Source organism: Rutidosis leptorrhynchoides, chromosome 4 (assembly GCF_046630445.1).
Source record: "Rutidosis leptorrhynchoides isolate AG116_Rl617_1_P2 chromosome 4, CSIRO_AGI_Rlap_v1, whole genome shotgun sequence".
NCBI classification, from domain to species: domain Eukaryota; kingdom Viridiplantae; phylum Streptophyta; class Magnoliopsida; order Asterales; family Asteraceae; genus Rutidosis; species Rutidosis leptorrhynchoides.
Window position 1 is genome coordinate 459,798,031 of NC_092336.1, and position 25,620 is coordinate 459,823,650.

Sequence of the window (25,620 nt, forward strand, 5' to 3'; positions counted from 1 at the left end):
GTGGTTGTCTTGAAAATATAATCACTAGTCGTTAGTAATTTTGGGGCGTTTTATGACTTTGGTCAAAATGAGCAATTTGAATTGGGTCAAAATTGAGGATGACACTAATTTGGATTAATTGGATGTTAAACGCATGTGTTAAGTGTTAAATGATGCTTTTTATGTAATTACTCGCGAGAAGTGATTTTAGGTTAAAATTTGGTGTTTTAGCAATAAAGTCAAACTTGGTCAACCATGGAATGGGTTTTGTTTAAAATACGAGCTAGTATGCGTTTAGAGGTTAAAGTTGACATATTTGGGTATTTCGAGAACGTGAGAACTAGTCTCGTTAGTTTTGGACCTTCGGGTAGCGTTAAAAGTGCAAAAGGGTATATTTTGCACTTGTTGTTCATTCGGGCGGGTCAAGAGTCCAAATGAGATTATATGTTGATTATGTGTATACCTATATGCGTATTATAGGTAAAATCTTGCTCGATTGTGTGTGGTGGAGATTTCGCTCATGGTTTGTAATGCTCGAGTTCACAAGGTGAGTGGAATAATTATATATGTATATATATGATTTATTTACTTGTGGGGTATGGGTTTAAAGTTCGATGTTGACGATACCATATCCTCGTGCGAGTTGCTATTTAATGTATGGAGTTAAAGTTCGATGTTGACGATGCCATACCACTATTGTAGTGATTTTGATGAGGGGTTAAAGTTCGATGTTGACGATACCTCATATGTGGGTTTTAAGTTCGATGTTGACGATACCACATTAAATAGGGCGAATGGGGTTTAAGTTCGATGTTGATGATACCATTCGCGGGGCTAGTCTTGAATACTAATGGATGTTGTGAACATCAATGTTATTGGTGTTGTAATGTAGCATATTATATTGTTCAAGTTATATGCTATTGTTTGTGCTAGCTTGCGTATTGGAGATTTAGCGTTATACTTTACGATGGTATGCTAATTATATTGCTAGCGTGTATGCGGTAATTGTGTAAGTGATTGCAAGTAAGTAGGTTATATATGTATATATATAATTATTGCATTCACTAAGCTTCAAGCTTACCCCTCTCGTTGTTTACCTTTTTCAGGTATTGTATATGTGAAGTTAGCTAGTCGTTAGACTAGATGTGTAGGAGCGCTTGGGCTCGATGGGGTAGCTTTTGGAGTTTTGGACGCGGATTTGGGGATTTGGTAGTCCCCGGAATTATGCTCTTGGTATCGGGTTGGGTTATTGTGTATTAACCCGTATTTCTTGTGATCGAGTCATTATTACAAATGATTTTGTAAAGTGTAATTTGTGTACCAAGGGTCATGATAGGTTGTTAAACGTATCATTACGATGTTATGTTTTGATTAAAACAGAGTTGAAAATGTATTGTATTAATGGGACCTAACTAATAAAAAAAAATGTACTCCATTTTTGGTTAAACGGATCGGGGTTGTTACAGCGAATGGTGGCTTGGAGTTGGGGCGCAACTTATGTTGTTCCACAACTTCGGGTATTTGGCACAATATTATTTTTGCAGGAAATTACATTGAAGAATTACAAGTTAACTTCAAGTCTTCATTCATCAAATCAATTGGCGATGGCACCTCAACATCTTTTTGGAACGAGCATTGGGTCGGGAGCGATAATCTCAGCAAATTGTTCTCGAGGCTATATCGTCTGGAGACAGAAAAGGATACTGTGATAAGTAGGAGGATTAATTCAGTAAACCATCCTGCTGAAGCGAAATGGGCCTGGTCAAGACCGCCAACGGGCAGGACCTTAGGGGAATTGAATGAGCTTTTATTATTAATTGCAGGTTCAAAATCTGATCATTCGCGTGGAGATAAATGGATCTGGGCCAACTCGAATTGCGGCCTGTATACAGTTAAAGGCATGTCCAAAATTGTAGATGAGAAGATGCTATCAAATGTTGCTGCTCCCGATCAAACGCTTCGTAATCATCTTGTTCCGAGGAAACTAGAAATCTTTGTGTGGAGAGCGGTCAAGAAACGTTTGCCGGTAAGAATTGAACTCGACAAACGTGGCATTGATTTGCCTTCCGTTAGATGTCCGGTATGTGATGATGATGTGGAAAGTGTGGATCATTGTTTAATTTTTTGTAAGTTCTCAATGGAAATTTGGAACCGTGTTCACAATTGGTGAAAACTTGGTAATTTCATGAATCTAAGTTCGGGGGAAATTTTGCTAGGTAACATTATCAGTTCGGCTAATGCGTCAACATTCGGATTGAAGATTTAGCAAGCGGTCGAATGGGTTAGTGATTACTATATATGGAAGAATCGCAACAACGTAACGTTCAAGAACAAGTCTTGGAGTCTTTCGGTGGCATTAAGCGAAACCCAAATTAAATCGTTTGAATGGATTTCACAAAGATCAAGAGGGAGGAAATTCGATTGGCTAAGTTGGTTGAGTAATCATAGTAGCTATCTTTCTATTATGTAATTCATGTTTTTGCTTGCAAGCTCCGCAAGTATTGAAATAGCTTAAATTTCGTGTATATAATCTATGTATGTAATGGGGGGTATGTCCCATTGCATATCTTTGTTTTTGATTGCCTTTCAAAAAACAAAAAAAAAAAAGATTCAGACCTGTTAATTAGGCAAAAATCAAGTGGGATGGTCTATTGATACTCAATTACCATTATTACCGTACATACTATTAGGTGAGGTTTTGGTGTCGTTTTGTTGACTTAAGCGCCATGTTCTTTTTTTAACAACGAAGAAAATATGAAATGTATATAAACAAATCAACTAGCAAGGAGGTCGAGCAAATAACAAAGGATGAACAAGTCATAATTTCCAATTGAAAAATGAACAACCTCTATTTATATAATTTTCCATTGTTGATAAAGAAAACAACCTTTATTACGTAATCAAGAAAAGAATAAATCTTATTAGACAAAATTGTTCAAATCGTCCATGTGTTATATCCTTTTATATGTTTTCATTCCTCCTTTTTCGGAAAATCGGTATTTGGTACCGAAATTTAACATTCCAGATTTTATTCTTTATAATAGGTCCATATCATATAACTTATATGTTTACATGATTTTTTGCTGAATATTTTTTTTACAAACAAACAATGTATGCATTTATTCTAATAAGAGTATGGTAATGTGGCTACATATAGTGGTGTTTGTAAGAATTTCCATTCTTTTCTAGTTTTTTTAATCTTGATTTGCATTTTGCTAGACACACTATGCCATCCTCCATATTTCGAAGTCTTTTTACAGGAACAAACCAAATATTCACAGTTTTCAAACTTTACAACGATATATATATATATATATATATATATATATATATATATATATATATATATATATATATATATATATATATATATATATATATATACACACACACACACTCTCCATGTAATCTAATATGCATGAATCAATGATGTAAATAAATCATCGATTCCCATCGAATAAATCTACATTGTTTGGTACCAAACGCGTAAATACCAAACTTTCAGACTCATGATCGTCATCAAAATTTCAAAAGAATCACACTAATGCAATTGATATAAGTACCTCAAGTGTTACATTTTCATCATTTTTACCAAACAGGTAAATATCAAACATGCAAATGAATCATACCACGCCACTCACATTATCTACACCATTGTTAAAAAATTGCGGTACCAAGTGGGTAAAAAACCGAAAAATACCGGTCTCGTACCGGTACCGAAACTGGTACCGTATTGAAATTTCGATACGGTTTCGGTTCTCAATTTTATCCAATTTCGGTACCGGTACTAACCGGTTCCGGTACGGTTCGGTACGGTTCTGGAACCGATCTCATCCCTACACCTAACAGGAGTTAACAATTGTTAGGGCTTTAGGCTAGGGATGAGTTTGAATGAAAATATCAATTTAAGGATAGCTTGGGCAGTTTTTAATTTTTAATTGTGATGTATGAAAACAAATAAAAAGATACAACACAGGGATATTTGAGAAATTTCATCATCTTAATATTATCAATAATATCAGATCTATAATCACAGGTAGTGAAGATAGGGTGTTCCGATATCGTCAAATTCATTAAAGGGTATAGGAAAGAATGCAATAGATCTGCTGTTTTTGAGCGTCGTATACTACTGTTCATATGGGTTATATCGGTCAATATCAACTCCGATTAATTTGCCGAATCTTTTTTCGTTCTTGAACATCAACAACCCATAACTTTAAAAGCAATTTGATGTAATCCAAACTTACGGAATAGGGTCTTTTTCATTGAAGTCCTGTCTACTAATGGTTCTAAATTGAGGTCAGAAACGTATATCAAGTTGTTAAAAGGAACGACACTAAGAAGCTTTTACTTTTTTTTCTTTCTGAATTTGCGTATGTTTCCATTTGCCTCTTATGGGTATCTGATTCCGGGCATGTTTACTTGGCACTTAATGGTCTGTTTCTGTATAGCTCTTAATGCAGTAATTAAAATTGCCGTTTCTTTATCACTTAATCTGAAAATTGGTACGTTTCTAGGTAACATGGAATCAGCCACATCTCCAGAATAAGAGAAATGGAAACATAAGCAAATTCAGGGAAAAAAAATTAAACAGCCCCTCCATTTCCCAATTTTCAGATTAAGTGACAAAAAAACTGCAATTTTAATTACTGAATTAAGAGTTGTACGGAAACAAACCATTAAATGGTACAGGCCCTAACGCTATCAAATGGATTTCTTTATACTTAACGAAACTAAACAAAACTTAATGAAACTTAACTTAATTGACTGTAGATATTATGGATTCAATATTGCAACATAATTGTACAAACTAAACGACGAAATCAATGTGAGAGGAGTTCATAATCTTTCCAGGTCCAATCTGCTTTTAAAATTCCAAAACGATCACATATGTGATCAAAGTGCAGTCGCTTCAAAAGCCTTTTCGGAAGCTACGAAGATGTGTACATGATCTATATTCAACAAAAAATAACCCAAAAGAGAACCTCACTACTATGCTTATGCAAGCGACCATACGCCCAAACGAAGAAATCTAGGTTAAAAAACCGTATAAAATGCACATAACATCGTATTATTCCAAGACCGAATAAAGAGAACTATATTAAATCTTGACATCTTTGCATAAAACAAATTTCACAATCCTAGAAATCATAATTGTATGCTCGTTGCTACGGGTTCAGGTTTTGTTTTGTACACTACCTTACCTAAAGCAGTCAAAAATTGCTACACGTTATGCCTTTGCATACCGAGTGTTCCAGCTATAAAACAATGTACCTCTCTTGAAGCGCAGAGTACAAGTCTAACTCACACAGGTAGATTATCCAATGCATATGCATCAAACCCAAACTCGTTTTCCGGCTGCCCAACCGCTTCTTGATGTTGCTGTTACATCACATATCACATAGTTAAACATTAGAATTTCGGAATCGTTTAACGTTCTTGAAATACATTAAATTTAAAAATTCTATCTGCATTTATTACTTACTTGCTTTAAGATCGCTGCTAGTAGATCATCTTGACCATATTGTTCGGTATACATAGTATTATTATTCATATTATGAGAGCTTTCATCATGAAGACTTTCGGATTTGACCCTTAATGAATTGTCACCTACATAAGTGTTACTTTGTTGACCAACGTTTGACTCATTATGTTGGGTTCTAGCTCCGAGTACTGTATGTTGAGACGGGTCAAAGGTCAAACCGACATCTTGTAAACCACCCCAATCACGCAATCCATTTTGATTCAAATCATTGAAAATATCGTAACTTGGAACTACTGCTCGTCCCGGGAGCTTTGCATCTAAGTTCCCGGTTCGTGGTTGTGTTGATGATGCAGTAGAAAGATTTGGAACTCCCAAACTACCCCCAAGAGAATACGCACTTCCAGACGAATCAGTTTTGTGATTCCCCGAAAAATCCACTGTTGACGAGGTTGGTGATACCACAGAATTGTATGACATGTCAACCACTCCGCCACGTGGCAACATTAAACCATGATGAGGGTTTGTATTTGACTGAACTTGACTTTGACTTTGACTTTGACTTTGACCTTGACCTTGACCACCCATTTGAATTAGAATTTGATTATTCATGCTTCCAAAAGAATGTTGAGTTGACTGACGCAAATTCGCGAACTGCTTCGGTTCCATGTTTGTAGGGATCCCGGGAAGCAAATTCATCTGCTTACCACCATTACTACTATTATTAATATTAGTCAAATGTTGACTTTGGACTTCTGTATATCTTGACTTCGGGTTTTCGAAGCTGAAAATGTTTCTTTGATCCGTAAGGGATACGGAAATAGGTGACTTGGAGTTGTTTGACCTTCCAAGACCCGCAGCTTGAAGAGTTGCGAGACTTTGCGGAGGGAGTTGACCGAGTTGACCACTTGCAGCTAGAGCTTGGAGATCAAGTGCACTGAGTGACGAAATTGAACTGTAACCTGCATCGGGCCCACCAATAAAGCCAGCTGTCATTCCACCTGGATGCTGTGATCCGCTCAGTCTTCTAAGATAAAGACGGTATTTCTGCACCAAATTCTTGGAGTTATGAGGATGAAACGTCTTCAATGCATCACATAAAAAGTCAATAACGAACAAACCAAAGTCAAAATTGAAAAAAGATTTTTTTTTTCTTCCTTTTTTAGAAATCCTAGTAAACCCTTATAGTACATTGACCCATTTTTTGCGTAAACTTAAAAAGTGTAAATCCACAAAGATGCTTACTTGAAGGTGACTGGCAACATTTTCTCGAGTTAGTCCGGGAACATTCATCAACTCGAGGATTTTTTTCGGGACAGCCTCTGTATATAACACAAATAATAAATTAGCAATTAGTAATTAGTTAATTACTAATTTTCGTTATCGACATAATATATAAAAATGAATGGTAACAGTTCATACTATCGATTCCAAGCTGATTAACGGCTGCAACAAACTGTTGATGGAGTTCAACGGACCAAACAACTCGAGGCTTCTTTAATGAAGAAGAATCATCTCGTTCATCAGTTTCATCTTCCGCTTCTTTTCGCCTTTTTGCGTTTTTCCAGTTATGCCCTTCATTTGCGGAAGAGGAGTAATCGGGTTCTTCAGGTGGTTTCTGATCATCAGCACTGGCTGACGACTCAAAATCTTTCCACTCGTGTTTCTTTTTTCGAACCACGTGTTGCCATATATTACGTAATGCCTCGATACGAACGGGCTTTATTAAATAATCACATGCCCCATGAGTAACACCCTTCATAACTACACTCTTGCTGTCATCAGCTGACATCACTGTAAAAAGGGTAAACTAATCAAATCAAAGTCTTGAAGTAGCTAACCAAGAAATGAAACTATACCAAATATATTGACAATTTAATACAAAAATGAGGCATAAATCAAGAAATAGAACCCAATGAACATGAAATATGGATGGGAATCAATATACTGAACAGATTGAAAAATGAAAAGTCAAAATTAAAGTGGTTGACTTACTTATAACAGGGAGATCCATTTCAAGCCCAATGTGTTCAAGGAGTTTAAATCCATCCATATCAGGCATATGAACATCACTTATCACAACATCCCATCCATTTTTATTTTCCCTCAAATAATTCAAAGCAACTTCAGCTCTGTTGCATCTAGTCACTGCAAAATTTGTTCAAAAAAAAAAAAAAAAGTAAAATTTCAAGAATTTCAGATCAAGTATCTTCAATCAAAACACAAATCTTGAAGAAATCAAAGTTGAACCTAAATGAATTGACTACTACAAGTATAAAAATATAAACTTTCATGAAAGTTTACAAGTATAGAGAAAAAAAAATGTCAAATTTAGTTGAAAATCATCTAAATTTGACCTATTTGCTACATGTAGATGATAAAAGTCAAATTCCAGCTCAAGTTTTGTGAAATATTCCTAAAGATGAAAGCTTTATTATGATTATCAAACCTAAATCTAACTGGGTCATGTTTATTTGTATTTTGTACCACATATTTGTAATCCTATAAGAGTTTTTTTTATAGATAGAACAGTAAACACAGTTAATGAGTATTTAGTGTATATGTACCTACATAGTTGCAGTGCCTAAGCATCTTTTCCAAGATCATAAGACAAGTTGGGTCATCATCAACAACAAGTACACGAAGACCTGCCGGAAACTGATCAGGGACAGCACCGTCGCCACCGCCGGAGCCGGAGACAACGCCGGAGGACTTCCAAGAAGCACCACTTGAGGTAGGTATCATTGATTGTTGGTTTAGAATTTGACTTCCACCACCACCAAGATTCATTATTTTTACCAAAAATAAACAAAATTAAATCACACCCACATAAAAATTCATGAATTTTAATAAACACAGATGTTTGATTATTTTAAGTAAAAACTACGAAAACCCAAATTCAACAAAAATAGATGTAAACAGAAGCTTAATTATTATTTTTATTTTTGCAAGATTTGGACTTTTAGAAGGAGGAGGGGAAAAGGAGAAAAAATTATTATAAATGGGTTATATATGAAAATTTATGTTAGCACATGGTTTTGTGCTTCAATTCCAGAAAAATAAGTTATTTAACTAAAAAAATATGTTACTCCGTATATTATCTATCTATATTTAATTTAATATATGTTGTAATTTTATATTTTTTAAATTCTTGCTGATTAGAAACCGGGTCTCTCCGGTTGAGTGTGGATCCAGCTCATGTATGATGTTAAAGATATATCACATGTGCATACATGTCATGGATGACTGGTTCACTTTCTCGTTGAATGTAACTTTTTTTTATTATCGCATCATCATCATCATCATCATCATCATCATCATCATCATCATCATCATCATCATCATCATCATCATTATCATTATATTAATTTAGAAATTCCATTTAGTAAGTTTAGTAAATTTTAATAAAAACTTCTGTGAAAAGTAAATGAACACTTGTAATGAGACGAAAGTAATATTATTTGTATTGTAATAGATCATTCGTTATAGGTAGGGGTGTAATGATACAGAACCAGACCAAACTAGTTCGGTTCAGTTATGTTCAGAGTACCAATTTATAGGAACAACTCGGACCGAATAATGGACCGTATATTTTCAGTACAGTCCGATTCGAATCTTTAGTGTTATTTTCGGGTTCCGTCCGGTTTGGTCCTTATCAAAGAGGCAAAGTGTGGACCGACGATCGAGAGCGAAATAGCTTTGTTCGGTTCGAGTTCATAATTTTCTATTAGAATTAGAATAATGTGTCATGTCTTTCATTAGCTGTCCATTGGCTTTTATACATCTCAATACATCATTCTAGAATGCTAACCCTAACAACCATTCCTCAGTTTGTGGGATTGGCTTTTACAATGTCAATCTATTCCATAGATAGCTATATCTCATACAAATATACATGTGACTAATATGGAAACTATATGGCTGGAATATATTCGGCTATTACTCCCCCGCAGTCGAAGCGTTAGGAGAACTGATGCCGAGACTGGATCGAAACTCTTCAAAGAGCAAACGTGGCAACTCTTTAGTAAAAATATCGGCAATTTGATATCTGGTGGGAACGTGAAGAATACGAACTTGTCCTTTGACAACCTTTTCACGGACAAAGTGAATGTCAAGTTCAATGTGTTTGGTTCGTTGATGTTGAACGGGATTTCCGACAAGATAAATAGCACTTATGTTGTCACAATAAACTAATGTTGCCTTCGAAATGGGACAATGTAATTGAAGAAGTAGATTGCGAAGCCAACACGACTCAGCTACAACATTGGCCACACCCCTATATTCGGCATCCACACTAGATCGAGATAGCGTATCTTGCCGCTTAGGAGACCACGAAATAAGAGAGTCACCATAGTAGACACAATATCCCGAAGTAGAAAGTCGTGTGTCGGGACATCCACCCCAATCCGCATCAGTAAAAGCCACTAAGGAAGTGCACCGAGACTTATTTATATGTAACCCGAGTGTTGGAGTTCCCTGCAAGTACCGTAAGATTCGCTTGAGAGCCAACATATGAACATCCTTCGGATCATGCATGTGTAGACAAACTTGTTGAACCGCATAAGAGATATCCGGGCGGGTGAATGTTAAGTATTGCAAAGCACCCGCTAGGCTTCGATACTTGGTAGGGTTCGCATATGGGGTTCCTGTGGTTGAGCTCAATTTACCGGACATATCAACAGGAGTGGCAGCTTTATTACAATCTTGGAGACCGGCTCGCTGTATTATTTCCTTAGTATAGGCATTTTGATCAAGAAACAAAACATTTGGTGATCGTGTCACAGAGATGCCCAAAAAGGAACGTAACGGGCTCAAATCTTTCATAGCAAACTCTTGTGAGAAAAGAAGCATGAGACACGTTCGTAAATCATTACTTGAAGTAACAAGAACAATATCGTCAACATAGAGTAAAAGGTATGCAATGTCACTTCCATGATGAAAAATGAAAAGAGAATGATCACATTTGCTGTTTTTAAAACCTATAGTAGAGGCAAAATCAGCGAATCATTAGTACCACGCACGTGGTGCCTGTTTCAAACCATATAGAGACCGTTTGAGTAAACATACATAGTCCGGATAATTAGCATCACGAAAACCCATAGGTTGGTGCATGTAGACCGTTTCATTAAGATGACCATGAAGGAATGCATTTTTCACATCGAGTTGTCGAATTTGCCAAGACTTAGAGACTGCTATAGTAAGGACCATGCGAATGGTAGCCGGTTTGACTACGGGACTAAATGTCTCAAAACAATCGATACCAGGTTGTTGTGACCTACCATCACCCACCAACCGAGCTTTGTAGCGTTCAAAATACCCGTCCGATTTCATTTTATGTCGATAAATCCACATAAATTGAATAACCTGCATGTTAGGTAAACGAGGAACAAGAACCCATGTATTATTGTCCACTAGAGCCTTATATTCATCGGCCATGGCACGCTTCCAATTAGGGTCGGAGAAAGCATCTTTGGGAGTTTTTGGAAGAGGAGAAAGAGTAGTGGTGGCCGAGAGATTAAAGGGAATTTTTGGCTTAACAATACCGGTCATGCTACGTGTGATTATGGTTCGAGTTGGTGGTGGATTCGAGGTTGGTGACGAGGAAATCGAATTTGAGGGTGACGAGTTTTGGGAGTGGTCAAGTGGAGAGTCATTTGTAACATAAGGGGATGTAGAAGAAGCAGGTGACAAGGTAGGACTAACATGTTGTGTATGTGACGAGGTAGAGGTGGTGGGTTGTGTAGGTAATGAGTTATCAGATAGTGGGCTTGGTGGTGGCGAAGTTGGGCTAGAGGATGGCGCGGGTGGACTAGTGGTGGATGTAGGGAGTATATTGAGAATAGAATTTGTTGGGCCAAGTAGTGGGCTACCAGGTGTTGGGCTAGGTGGATTGGAGGGGTGTCAGTAGGCATGATTGGTGTGGATGAGGGATGAGGAAACTGAGATGGATATAGTTGCAAATTTGTATCATCGGTAAGTATTTTGCATGAATCTTTAGGTAATGGATTTGTGTTTGCAAATGGGAAGGTGGTTTCATCAAAGATAACGTGACGGGAAATAATAATTTTTCGAGTGTAGAGATCGTAACACTTATAGCCACGATGATTAGAAGGGTAGCCCAAGAAAACGCAAGGAGTGGATCGAGATTCAAGTTTATTGATTTTATTATAGGGAAAAAATGGGTAACAAAGGCAACCAAAAACCCGTAAGTGATCATACGAAGGAATGCGGTTGTATAGTTTTTAAGTTGGAGATACGTTTTTGAGTAGTTTGATAGGTAGAATGTTAATGAGATAGGTGGCCATTGCGAGAGCATGGTGCCAGAAAGTAAGTGGAACGTGAGAGTGTGCTAGAAGGGTGGGTATGATAATGTTAATGGCTCGAATTTTACGTTCTGTCTTTCCATTTTGAGAGGAGGTATATGGACAAGAAAAGCGAAAGAGCATCCCATTTTGTTCACAAAACTGATGAAACAATGCATTGTTATATTCGGTACCATTATCACATTGGATTTGTTTGATTTTGGTGTTAACTGAGTTGTGACATATGAATGAAAGGATTTAAAAATAGATAGAACTTTTGATTTTTGACCTAAGGGGAAAGTCCACAAAATATTCGTAAAGTTGTCAATGAATAATATGTAGTATTTGTGATCACTACTACTAGCAATAGGTGCGGTCCATAGATCGCTGTGAATAATGTCAAATGGTGAACAAGTATAAGAAGATGAAAAATAAAATGGCAATTTTATTTGCTTGCCAAAAACACATGATTGACAAACTTTAGTACGAGAATTCAAATTACATTTTATTGAAGCATTATTCCTAAGAGATTTCAAAACATCACCACCCGGGTGGCCTAAATGGTGATGCCACAAATCTTGATTTAAAGCAATAAAAGTTGATGGAGAGGATAGATGACGCAGCATGGAAGAGTGGAGAGGATAAAGATCGCCGGTGCTATTACACCGTAGGATGGTGGTCCCCTTCGGAAATTCCTTCACAGTAAAACTAAAAGGATCAAATGAAATAGAAATATTATTGTCAGTGGTAAGTCAACGTACAGAAATTAAATTTTTAATAAGTTGTGGAGCATAAAGAATATTAGACAAAAGTAAAGGTTTACGAGTGGAGTTGCGTTTGGAATGGCCAAAACCATGGATAGGAAGCCGATTGCCATTACTGACTAAAATATATTTTGGGTGGCTCGAATGGAAATAAGACAAGAGTTTACCTTGTGACCCCGTCATATGAGAGGTTGCTCCAGTGTCCATGTACCAATTGTTATCATCTGGCGGGTTCAAGCTCATTGTGTACATGGCTGATTCAATGTCTGTTGGAGTGTTGGAAGCAACCGAGTGTGCATAAGCATGCTGTTGAGGACGTGTGCCGAGAATCCCCTGTTGACTAGAATGTATGTTGGTCTTGGGCCAAGAGGCAGTAGGATAGGGACAAGGAGCAGCAGTCCATTGAGGTTTTTGCATAGCCCAATTAGGAGTCTGCCAAGGTTGATTAGGCGGTCCAGTATTGAAATTGTGTGGCCCAGAAAATGAGTTGTTATTGTTGTTGGAGTAAAACTGGCCACGCCCTCTGCCGTAACTCCCTCGACCACGATAATTACCCCGATAGTTTCCCCGGTTACCATTTCTTCCTCGGTAAGATGAACCTCTGCTCATGTGATTAGGGTTTGGTGAAGAGGAATAAGGTGCAGGTGCTTGAGACGATGTAACCGAAACCAAAGCAGATCCGGATTGTGTTGCCGATTGAGAAGCCCGTTTTCCTTTACGAGTTTCTTCGAGTATCAATTTTGACCTTGCTTCATAAAAGGTGGGAAGCTTGGCCATATGACTGATTTGCGAGGCAATTGTATCATAAGTATCATTCAAACCGGTGACCAACATCATCTTCAACCTTAGGACCAACATTAGAGAGTTGATCTGCAATGTTTTTGAGTTCCTGAAAATAAGCAGAAACATCGGGGAAATCGTCTAGTCGAGTGTTGGTGAACTTGTGAGTGAGATGAATAGCACGGGTGTGTCGATTGTCATGGAACACATTATTGAGACATTCCCATGCCTCTTGAGCAGAAAAACCAGAGACATGTACAATGCCAAGTAATTCGGCTGAGATTGTCCCGTAAATCCATTGAAGGACAATGGCATCAAGACGATCCCAATTGGCATCTTTCACAGTGTTTGTGTCTGAACTGGTGGTAGAAGAACTAGAATCAGTGGATGGAATAATATGATCAATGACCGCGAATGGCCGACAGTGGATCTGAAAAAGTTCGGACCACGATTCGTATTTGCCATCTTTGAGTTCGAGTGTTAGAGGGATAAAGTTGCGGATGTTATTTACAGTTACTGCAGGGTGGAGCTTTTGATTATCGGCCATTGTAGAATCGGATGATATTTGCAGAGGAGAAAAGAGAATAGAAGCAGACGATTGATTGAAGGTGATGTGAAGAAATAACTAGGCGACTGATACCATATTAGAATTAGAATAATGTGTCGTGTCTTTCATTAGCTGCCCATTGGCTTTTATACATCTCAATACATCATTCTAGAATGCTAACCCTAACAATCATTCCTCAATTTGTGGGATTGGCTTTTACAATGTCAATCTATTCCATACATAACTATATCTCATACAAATATACATGTGACTAATATGGAAACTATATGGCTGGAATATATTCGGCTATTATTTTCGCTCAGTTCTGACATAGCTGAAACCTCCCACTCACGAGATTTGTCCGCTACACCTTTTTACTCTGGTTTAAACTCGACTTCGCACTCAACAAATGTTACTCTTGAAAAAGGAAATTTGTTTGATATTATTACATCTACTTCTTTTTATTGGGTTTCTCATCAATATAGTGATAAATTGAATTGAAATAATTCACCAGTGAAGTGGCGAAGTCATTATAATTTGTTGTTTGTTGTCTTTTATCTCTAATTTCTTGCTGGAGTATTAATAAAATATATCTGTTGCCTATAAAAAGAGGACTTGTTTTTTAACAAGACTACATGAACACCTGTATTTGCTTTTATCTCACGTAAAAAAAAGTATTATCGAGACCCGAGAATTTGCTCACATCTCCATCTCTGGAGTCTTTGTAAACATGGTATATTTTTTATCGTTAAATAATGCAACACAATTTCGGTCAAAATAACCTAATTAATTAAAGTTTTATAATACAACTTCCAAAAACTTTGTTTAAAGAAAAAAAAAATTCAGCCACTTTTGTAAATTTAGAGGGTAGTTGGTCTCGGTCAAAACAAGACAAAATCACTCGATGAAACATGGTGTAGAGAGAGGTGAATATATACTTCAAACTATGAACCACTGCTTCATAATTTAGAACAGAATTTCAACCTATAATATCAGATTGGAAAGGAAGATTTAGAATTAAAGCTTGATAGAAAAACAATGATATGGGTTCAGGTGAGTTATGAGTAGGCAACAAAGATCGTCTTTATAAGTAAACATTTTAATGAGTTTTTTTAATGGCAATGTATCGTCTCATTATTTATCTATTAAAACCTAAATATGTTTAACATAACTAACTGTTACCTAAAGTTGAAATTTATAGCCGATTCTAGTAACTGGAAATTTATAGGTAAAATTTATATTCCTAAGTTGAATTTTGGAGCTTATCTTAAAAACTAAAAGTTGAAACTTATTTTTTTATGCGTTTGAATAATTAACTAAAATTTAATGATGCAAAATGACATTAAGATCAAAAGTAAATGAGATATGGAGATATAAGTGGTGATCATGTATTTTTTTTAGAGAAACTATTTTTTATATACAATTAAGACTAGAAAGAGGTTATTAAATACAACAATTCAACATGATAACTTGGATAAACACGACATCACGACTAACACTTCAATTTCTTAAAAACCATACAAAACACACATTGTAACAACTTTCTTATAGAAAATACAAACAAATGATGTGACAATTTATTTTGATCAATCATGTTACAAAACTTCTTCCATAAGACCACTTCTATCAGGGATCGTCCTCGAGTTCTTCCTGGGCTTCGCCCTCGAGGGCGCTGATGGCACAGCCTCGCCCTAAGCTTGCCCTCCTTCTACCCTCACGCGCTTCGCCCTGGGATTTTTCATGGAATGATATACCGGAGTACGAACCTTGGGCCCATATTTCAAACGGCTTTTCATCCGTTATTTTCAAACGGCTATATGCCATCAATGTTTACTTACTTTTTTTCATACAAATTGTAACATTATATAAACTAACCCAAACTACATTTCGTTTATCGCATTTATTGAACACAAACTATATCAAATTATATAATATTATTCAAAATGTCTCAAAAGGTGATTGACGATATTACGACGGATACATTAGCAATTGCGAATGCTAATGATCTAATTCAAACACTCGATCTACTTGATATGTTAAGTGATGAAAAAGAAAAAAAAAAGTTGTCAAACCAATTTCATGGCCACCTTGAAAATTCATATCTACAGAACGAGAGAGAGCCGCAAAACGTTTGTGGGATGATTATTTTTCCCCGGAGCCAACTTCCCCGAAGATTACTATCGAACCTGTTATAGGATGACCAAGTCATTAGTTATCCACATATGCCAAGGTATAGTGTCTTTCTCTTAAGAACCAATACCGAATTATTTTAAATATTTTAGTCAAAGACGGGATGCACTGGGTTTCTAGGTCTTGATGTTTTTCAAAACTGAAAATCGACGATACGAAAATTTGCATACGCTAGTGCTGATGAGTACTTACATATGGGTCAACAAAATTCTTATGAATGTTTGAATAACTTTTATAGAAGTGTGTTTCATTTGTACTCAATTGAGTATTTGAGATAACCGAATGCACCCGATGTACAACGTTTGGTTTCAAAACATCCAGATATACAATATTTTCCATAAACGCTAGGTAGTCACGATTGCATGCATTGGGCGTGGAAAAATTGTCTATATAAATACAAGTATCATTATACACGAGGTGATCATGGATAAACAATTCTGCTAGAAGCAGCGACCATGATTTGTGGATTTGGCACACAAACTTTGAACCCGCTTGTTCAAACAATGATAACAATGTACTTAATCAATCAGATTTTTTAACAAGTTAAATGAAGATACATGTCCACCGTGTTATTTTACGATTAGTAGGTGTACTTTTAATAAGACAACTGTCTAGCCGATGAGATTCATCCTAATTATGCGACACTGGTAAAATCGTTCAAAAGTCCGTTGGATAAAAAAACTGGAAAATTCAAAAAGTTAAATAATCTATACGAAAAGATATAGAACGGGCATTCAGAGTGCTACAAGGGTGTTGTCAAATCATTAAAAACCCGTGCCGACAATATTATATTAGTAGAATCCAAGGAATTATGTACACTTGTATTTTATTGCACAATGTGATCACCGAAGACAATGGTCGTACATTGTGTAGACTTGAGGAGAGGTACACGCCTATTCATCGTCCACGACGATCAATTAAAGAAAGAGTTGAAGCACACATTCACATTGATAACGAATTACGAGATTCAACCACTCATTATCTACTAAGACATGAGCTTATCGAGCACATGTGGAATCTTCAGTCTGATTTTTGTATTCCACACAATCCATAAGTGGGACCTTTCAACACATCCGTAGAAGAAGACGAAGAGGACGAGTAGCTTTATTATTTTTAATTATGTTTAAGTAAATGTATTTGTTAATAAGATACTGCGATTTTAAATTCATTGTATTGTTATTTAATTGATAAAAATTAAATATTGGTTTCATTTTTTAAAAATCATAAATGTATATAATTAAAAAGTATAATTAATAATATAAGTGATATACATAATAATAAGTTTAAATATTAAATAATAAAAGGTGAAGTCATGTACTCTGATGAAGAATGTCATAGCTAAAAGTGGTCTAATAGTCATATTTATTTGTATTAGTACATCTCACTTTGTGGTTATAACTTTATAAATTTTTTCTTTGAGGAACCCCTTACCAATTTGAACTATCGTTTATAATGATAAAAAAAATTCTAACAAGTATTTTATTTTATTATTTTGGCGAAGAAAAAACTAAAACTTTCTTTTATCGAAAAATGAAAGAACATAACAAGAGTACAACCGTACAACCGTAGCAATTGGCTCGACTCGCAACCAAAAAACTAAACTCTAGACATCAAACGAGCTGAACATTAAATTAAACCGAAACTAACGAGAACAAAGCAGACATACAAACAACATACTACTAAACGCTACAAAACAACACTAAATCGAGCAAACAAAAGACAAAAATAAATGAAAATCCCAATCCCTAAATACTAGTAAAGTAATTCATACTTGGATTCAGATAAACCGTCTATATCGAAGCTTATGTTGGTGTTCTCTTCTTCCTCTATTCGTGATTTGGTTAAGGTTAATAATACTCGTTGATTTTACAAATGAAATTCTACTTGAATATTTATATTTATAGTACTCGTATAATTCCTTCTTAAATATGTTTGAGAACATATGGTCTCACGTTCGGGAGGCTTGATTATCCGAGGTTTTACCTTCTATGAGAAGCTAATGTGCTCGTTCATTGGAGGATTTCCTCGCTTACAATATATATATATATATATATATATATATATATATATATATATATATATATATATATATATATATATATATATATATATATATATATATATATATATATATATATATATATATATATATATATATATATATATATATATATATATATATATATATATATAAAGCGCGTGATAATAATCATACGTGTCAACTTCTAGTTAAATCTTGCCACGTGTCAACTCCTCATTTATTCCTGTCACGTGTCTGTCTATCAGTTATTTCCATCTATTAATCGAATTATTAGATATCCTAATTTAATTTAATATATAGATTTCACTACCTAAAATATTATATTATATTATATTATCATATAATATTCTATTAATATTAATATTATATATTATATTATTATGAAATTGTTTTAAATGGTCATAAATAATATTTTTTTAAATTGTACATTGACTTAATATAAATATTGATAAAATTTATATATATAAAATGGTGAAAAATCATTTCCAATTTTTTTTTAAAAAGGGTGTTACTTGGTGGTCTAGGAGTCATGGTGGTTCTTAACTCTATTGAAGCTGCCAAAGAAGCTGTTAGGATCGACCACCCTTTTAGCAAATGGATCAAAAATTCAGTTATGGGACTTCTCTTACTGGCCAGGGGGACGCATGGCTTGGCTGAAAATTATTGGAGTACCTCCACCTTGTTGGATGGACTCTACTTTCTCATCAATAGCATAATGGTGGGGTGGTGTATGTCCTCGAAAACTGCAGTTTAAATGGGAATCAAGATCTAACACATGGAAGGGTCATGGTCAGCCTATATGATCCTGAGGTGGTGAAAGATGCACTCAAGCTTGTGTACAAGTCCAAAATCTATTTTGTTAATATGGAAGAGGAATGCAAGCTTGACACAATGAAGAAGGGAGATAGGGTGGATGATGATGGCAGTAGTTTCCATTCGGAAGATTCTTCAGAAAGTATTAATTCAGATGATATTGATAGCAGTGATGATATTTTGGGTCCATCAGATGAGGAATTTAGCCTGTTAAATGGCGTTTTAGGTCGTGATGATTTACATGTAACATCCCAATTAAATAACGTAATATTTTATGTAATTTAATATTGATGTATTTATTATTGGCATTATTTTGTATAATAAAATGATTAATATTTAAGATTTGTTAGTTAAGTTAAAAAGGGACTAGAGATGCAAAGTTAGTTTAAGGACCTCCCATAATATGGTTTTGGTGGGGAGGGTAGAAAGTGCAATTATTGCAAAGATAATTGAATTAAAAATTGTTAAAAGACTAGAAATAGCCATCAGATGCAAGAAAATAAGAATTTAGAGTGTGCTTGTGTGTGAGTGGTGACCCAAACAAGGAAGAAGGAGAAATCCTCCATTGGAAGATTTAAGTGCATGCAAGTGAAAATTCAAGTAAATTAGAGTGCATTAATCATTGTAGCAAGTTGCAATTCTTCAATTCCTTCTCCATTTGAGCAATTAGGGTTCTTAAACTCTAAGAATAAAGGTATGAACTTCTAACTTGAATTATCACAAAATTAGTTGTATTTTATGTGAAGAATAACTTAATAAGTTGTTATGAGTTGTGATTGTGCATAATGCAAGTATAAAATGAATTCAAGTAATGTTTAGGTGCAAGTTCATGTATGAAATTGTTACTTGTAATGATGTTTTGATATATGATGATTTTAAGGTTGCTAGTAGTTAAAATGGATTTATGCACACCAAGTGTTTGATGAAATGCTTGAGAGAATGACAAGTCCATGTTGGTAAGAGATAAACTAGAGAAATGGTGTATTTAGGAAAATGATGTTTGTATGATAATGTTTGTTATAATGGAAAAGTGAAAAGAAAAGTTAAGAATTTCATGTATGTGAATGTTCATGTGAATGATGAGGTAAAAGGAGATTAAGAAAGATTTAAGTCAAATGTATAAGTATATGAAAGTGTTGTAAGCATTTGAAAGATGTAAATTCGTTTGAATTATGTTAATGACGAGATTAGCTCATGTATAGGTGCTAATCAAGACAAGGGAACTCCAAGTGACTAAGGAATCTCGTTTAACCAAGGTGAGTTTATAGGGGGTAAATTGGGCGGGTCAAGAGTGGCTTAGTGTTCCCGGATTGCATCCGTGCAAGAGGGCAACGACTAAGTGCACTAGATGGATAGCTTAGATAGAATTATTAGTCACGCCTAATAATTGTATCTATGGTTAATGATTAGCTTAGGCAAGGTCATTAAGCTTGCTTAACGATCTTGTCTATGGTATGACTAGCTTAGACACTTTGGGTGTCTATGTATGTATGTATGCATTGTGATTAAGGTAGCTTAGGCATATGTGTATGCCTATGGTCATGTTTAGCTTAGGCACAATTACTAGGATTGACCTTAGTAAGTTATGCCTATGTTAAGAAATGGAATCGGATCCGATAGTAAGTAAGCAACCTTTGGGGTTGAAAGGTTAAGTGATTCATTGTCTATGCTCAATGAAATGCGTTCTTTTATTCGCCTATAACTCACTAAGCATGAAAGCTTACCCCTATGTTATGTTTATTTTTTTTATAGGAACGAATAGGACACCGCGAAGGTAAGGAGCCTATTTGAGGATAGCGGAGCATTGGTCATATAGTAAGTGGTATTGCAAGTCCCTATTTTAAATCTAGCTCTAATGATACCGCTTATCGACGCTAAGACTTTTGTACTCGTAAACTATGTTTCTTTTGAGATTTGGGACCAAATATTATGTTTAAGATGTGTAAACGTATTGTTCATGAATAAATGATTTTCATAAGGTTTGATGATGTATAAAACCGTTTAACTAAGTTGTTTATGTATGATGTTGTTGAAAATGGCATGTTGTGAGAAAGAAATGGTAGAATTGTGATTTTTAAAACAAGTTAGAGCTCAGTACCAGCGACAAGACAGGGCCGCGCCGCGACCCCATGTGCCGCACTCCGCCATTAGGCGTATTCTGAAATCAGGAGAAGTGTAAAACTGGTCTGAAATCCTTTGGATGGCCGCACCACGCCCAGACTTGCCGCGCCGCGGCATATCACTGGGCTGGGTGGTTACCTTTATTTAAAAAGAAAAATTTATCGTTTTCAGAGCGTTAAAAGTTGGTATCAGAGCTATGGTTTAAGGGACTTGGATAATCCACTATAGGGATTATCTAGGCTTAAACCGTCGTTGATAGAAGATAAGCGGTTTAGGACTTGCATGATAGATAAGATTAAAAGATTATGCCATGCTCCATAGGAAAGAGTTTATTGAGGAGACCTATAGTGTAGTAATGAGATTGTGAATGATCCAAACAAAGAATTTAATGCTCATTAACCATGAGTCATAAATGATCAAGTGCGTAATACAATGGTGTAATGATGACCGACCATCACCATTACATCATTATAGTACGCATGAACATCTACTATGGTCATGGTGAAATGAGTTGGAAATCCTTTCGGTCACTTAAGTTATGCTCAATTGTTGACACATGTGTTTGAACTAATGGGTTGGATGTATTATTTCAGAATGGCTATTGTATCTCCTAATAGAAGCAATGAAGAGGACGATGAGTATGTCCACACCCCGTCAAGAGAGTCCGTCGAAGACTCACAATCTGAATCTGATGAAATTACGATGGCAAATGATCTTTCGGGGCAAATAGGGCAAGCCTTAGTGCGATACACCCCAACTTTTCTAGAAAAGATAAAGAAGCTGATTAATGAGCAATTAGACGAAAAGTTAAAGACCCCTATGACGAATAATCCCGTGTTAAGAGGAGAAGGGGGAAGTGGGGTGAGATAAGAGGAAGTAGAAGTCCCGAAAAGGAAGGATGAGCGTTTTGAGTTCAAAAATTTCGCAAATTGTCATCCACCAAAATTTCATGGTAAAGTTGATCCGATTGTTAGTCAAAGGTGGATCGAAGAGATAGAAGAAACTTTCATGATGTGCGAATGTCCTGAACACTTAAAGGTAATTTACGCGGCACACCAAATGAAGGGAAGTGGTTATGAGTGGTGGAATGTTATAGTTAAGTCACATGGACAGAATGTGGCAACAAGTTTTCCATGGGAAAAGTTTCGTGAGATGTTTATGGATCAATTTGCTCCACCCGCCGAAGTTAGTAGGTTAAAGTCCGAATTCATGAATATTGAACATGGGAGTAAATCCGTAACTGTATTCAATGCCGAGTTTAATGATAAGTCTCGTTTTTGCCCGGATTTTGTTTCAAGTCCTAAGTTAATGATGGACCACTATCATGAGAAGTTAAATCTCGAAATAAGTGAGTTCATCGATAAGAGTACGTATAAGACCTTAGCCGAAATGATGAACATGGATCTTGTGAGGGAACATGAACTTAAGAAGAAAGCCGCGTTTAAATGAAAGTTGGATCAAGATTCAAAGTCAATGTAAAACATGAGCCTGAAGAAAGGTAAGTTTAATTCCGACTCCCTACAAAAGTCAAAAGGGGGTTTTGCGTCGGGGAAAGGTAGTGGTAAAGAAGTAAGAATGTGTAATAGGTGTGGTAAAAATCATACGAGCGAATATAAAGCGGGTACTACCGATTGTTACTCATGTGGAAAACCGGGTCATAGAGCCGCCGAATGTCCTAAGAAAGGAAAATAGTGTTATTACTATTTTGAAAAGGGTCACTTTCAAGCTGAATGCCCGGAGTATAAAAAGGATTTAGTAAGTGGTGTGTTAAGAAAGAGGTTAAGACGGAACCAAAGACAAATGATAGCCGACCAAGGGCCCGAGCCCATCAGATTACCGCTCTCGAAGCGAAGGAATCCCAAAATGTGGTGTCAGGTACCTTTATTATAAACTATTTACCTGCGCATGTTTTGTTTGATGCCGGTGCTACCCGGTCGTTTGTTTCTTATTCTTTTTGTGAACATTTTGACATGAACCCAAGTATGTTAGAACATCCTCTAGAGGTAGAGATAGCAAACAATAAAACCGTTATGGTATATAGTGTCATTAAGGGATGTGAAATTATTTTGGATGATGAGAAGTTTGCTATAGATTTAATACCCATGCATATGGGAGAATTTCAAGTAATTGTAGGTATGGATTGGCTAGATGACAATGAAGGAATAATATTATATCGAAAGAAAATTGTATTAGTTCAGGCACCGGGCGGGAAGGTTATTTGAATTTATGGGGAACAGGCTAGACGTGTTATTCCTATATGTACGTATGCTAGAGCCAAACGATTTTTTCCCATGGGTGTTGCGCATTTCTAGCACATGTGATCGATGATTCAAAGAAGGTTTTTGGGATAAATGATGTACCGGTAGTTAATGAGTTTCCGGATGTGTTTTCGGATGAATTGACCGGCGTTCCTCCTGAACGGGAAGTAGAGTTTTGAATAGAGTTGATTCCTGGAACCACACCAATTGCCAAAGCACCATATCGACTAGATCCGTCGGAAATGAGGGTATTTGATGACTCAACTACAAGATTTGATAGATAAAGGTTTTATTCGTCCTAGTAGTTCACCTTGGGGAGCTCCGGTTTTGTTTGTGAAAAAAAAGGATGGAACAATGAGAATGTGTATCGACTATTGTGAATTGAATAAAGTCACTATTAAGAATAAATATCCATTGCCGAGGATAGATGACTTGTTTGATCAATTACAAGGGGCATGTTTCTTTTCAAAGATAGATCTAAGGTCGGGTTATCATCAATTAAAGGTGAAGGAAGAGGATATCCCTAAAACGGCTTTTCGCACTAGGTATGGTCATTATGAATTCGTGGTAATGCCTTTTGGGTTAACTAATGCTCCGACCGCGTTCATGGATTTGATGAATAGGGTGTGTCGACCGTTGCTCGATAGGTTTGTGATTGTATTCATTGATGATATATTAGTATATTCTAAAGAGGAAGAGGAGCATGCGGTGCATTTACGACAAGTGTTAGAAACTTTAAGGAAAGAAAAGTTGTTCGCTAAGTTCTCTAAGTGTGAGTTTTGGCTTCGTGAAGTTCAATTTTTAGGACATGTCATTAATAAGAAGGGTATTTGTGTTGATCCGACGAAGATTGAAGCAATAATGAGATGGGAACCGCCTATGAATCCCGCCGAAGTTAGAAGTTTTCTAGGCTTAGCGGGGTATTATCGACGGTTCATACAAGATTTTTCTAGAATAGCCACCTCACTCACAAAGTTAACCCGTAAGAATGTGTAATGGAAATGGGAAGAAAAGCAAGAACAAGCATTTCAACTCCTTAAAGAGAAACTTATTCAAGCTCCTATACTAGTTTTACCGGAAGGGAATGAGAACATGACGGTTTATTGTGATGTGTAACATCCGTGTTACATCCGTCCCACATCGGTTGGAGAGGGGAACGAAGCATGCCTTATAAGGGTGTGGAGACCTTTCCTAGCATGACGCATTTTGGGACCAAAAGCGCAGTAGATCTCATGAGAACTCTGCAGTTAAGCGTGCTCAGGCGAGAGCACTACCAGGATGAGTGACCTCCTGGGAAAGTGCTCTTCGTGTGTGGTTGCCAAGAAAAATCCGTGCGCCTACAGGTAAAGCGGACAATATCATGCTACGGGGAACGTTTACCTGGGATGTTACAGATGGTATCAGAGCGTTGGTCTTAGAGAACCAGAAAATTTGCATTATTGTGTCTTATCGAGTTTGTTAGGATGCATTAGTGAGTCTGGACTTTGACCGTGTTTGATTTCGAAAACTATTGCTTATCCTTGTTGGTTAAAAATTAATATGTAAATATTATGTGGTACTAACGTGCTAGTTGTTGTGTGATAGATGCCTGGCTTAGAACTTGTTATTACATTCAGTGACTCCGAACCAGAATCCTCAGATAGTGTCCCAGTCATTAACCTATCCGAAGATGAAAACGACACCTTTGGGGAAGACTCACAATTTTCGGATGAATCAATTGAAGAGGAACCGGAAAGTGATCCTGAGGAGGAAGAAATACGGAAAATTGCGAAAGACAAGTTCGAACGAGGAAATAAATGAAAGGCTACTGAATTGGAAAATCCAAATCCCGAGTTTAGTGAGGATGTTGTGGCACCAACTCCACCAAACACTTCCACCCCTATTCCCGCTATTCCTATTAGTTCTATCCCGGCATCCAGTTCTTCGGCCCCTCAGCCAAAACGTAGGGAGACAGCTAGGATTAGCGTTAAGCGATTCCCTGAACACAAACGTTTTGGGATATAGGCTAAATGATGCGCTGTTGTTTTAAACCATGGGATCATATAACGTTTTGTATAATATTACTAGTGTGGTTTGCTTGATGTTTGATGTAAGATAAGCATATGTAAAAGAGTGAAGTGTGAAATGAAATAATTTTCCATGGTTGAGTATTATTTGGGTGGTAGTAATTGATTTCCGTACTAAGCTATTAAGTATGAACTTTAACGGGTAGGTACTACCCTAGATATAATTATAAAACGCTAATAAGAAGAAAAGGCTTTTATAATAATAACCGGTTCATATTATTAATAAGCTACGATGTACTGTAAATACACACTACATCAATAATATTCTATGTGAATA

General features: G+C 36.2%; 2 protein-coding genes across 4 annotated transcripts; both read right to left on the reverse strand.

Moving 5' to 3' along the window:
* Window positions 1-4,776: 4,776 nt before the first annotated feature.
* Window positions 4,777-8,438, reverse strand: LOC139844440 (two-component response regulator ARR2-like). 3 transcript variants are annotated; one of them, XM_071834659.1, is made up of 6 exons: window positions 8,029-8,438; window positions 7,457-7,609; window positions 6,884-7,255; window positions 6,707-6,783; window positions 5,465-6,544; window positions 4,777-5,361 (listed from the first exon to the last, which is right to left on the reverse strand). In XM_071834659.1, exons 1-6 carry the CDS (start codon window positions 8,249-8,251, stop codon window positions 5,284-5,286), a joined length of 1,983 nt encoding a protein of 660 aa, XP_071690760.1. In that variant the 5' UTR covers window positions 8,252-8,438; the 3' UTR covers window positions 4,777-5,283. The 3 variants fall into 3 exon arrangements, with proteins under 3 accessions (XP_071690760.1, XP_071690761.1, XP_071690762.1); XM_071834660.1 differs by having other exon boundaries at window positions 4,779-5,361; window positions 5,465-6,508; window positions 8,029-8,437; XM_071834661.1 differs by lacking the exon at window positions 8,029-8,438 and adding an exon at window positions 7,819-7,930 and having other exon boundaries at window positions 4,779-5,361.
* Window positions 8,439-13,338: 4,900 nt separating this feature from the next.
* Window positions 13,339-13,854, reverse strand: LOC139842231 (uncharacterized). The gene has a single exon (XM_071832400.1). The coding sequence runs from the start codon at window positions 13,852-13,854 to the stop codon at window positions 13,339-13,341; it is 516 nt and encodes a 171-aa protein (XP_071688501.1).
* Window positions 13,855-25,620: the final 11,766 nt, after the last annotated feature.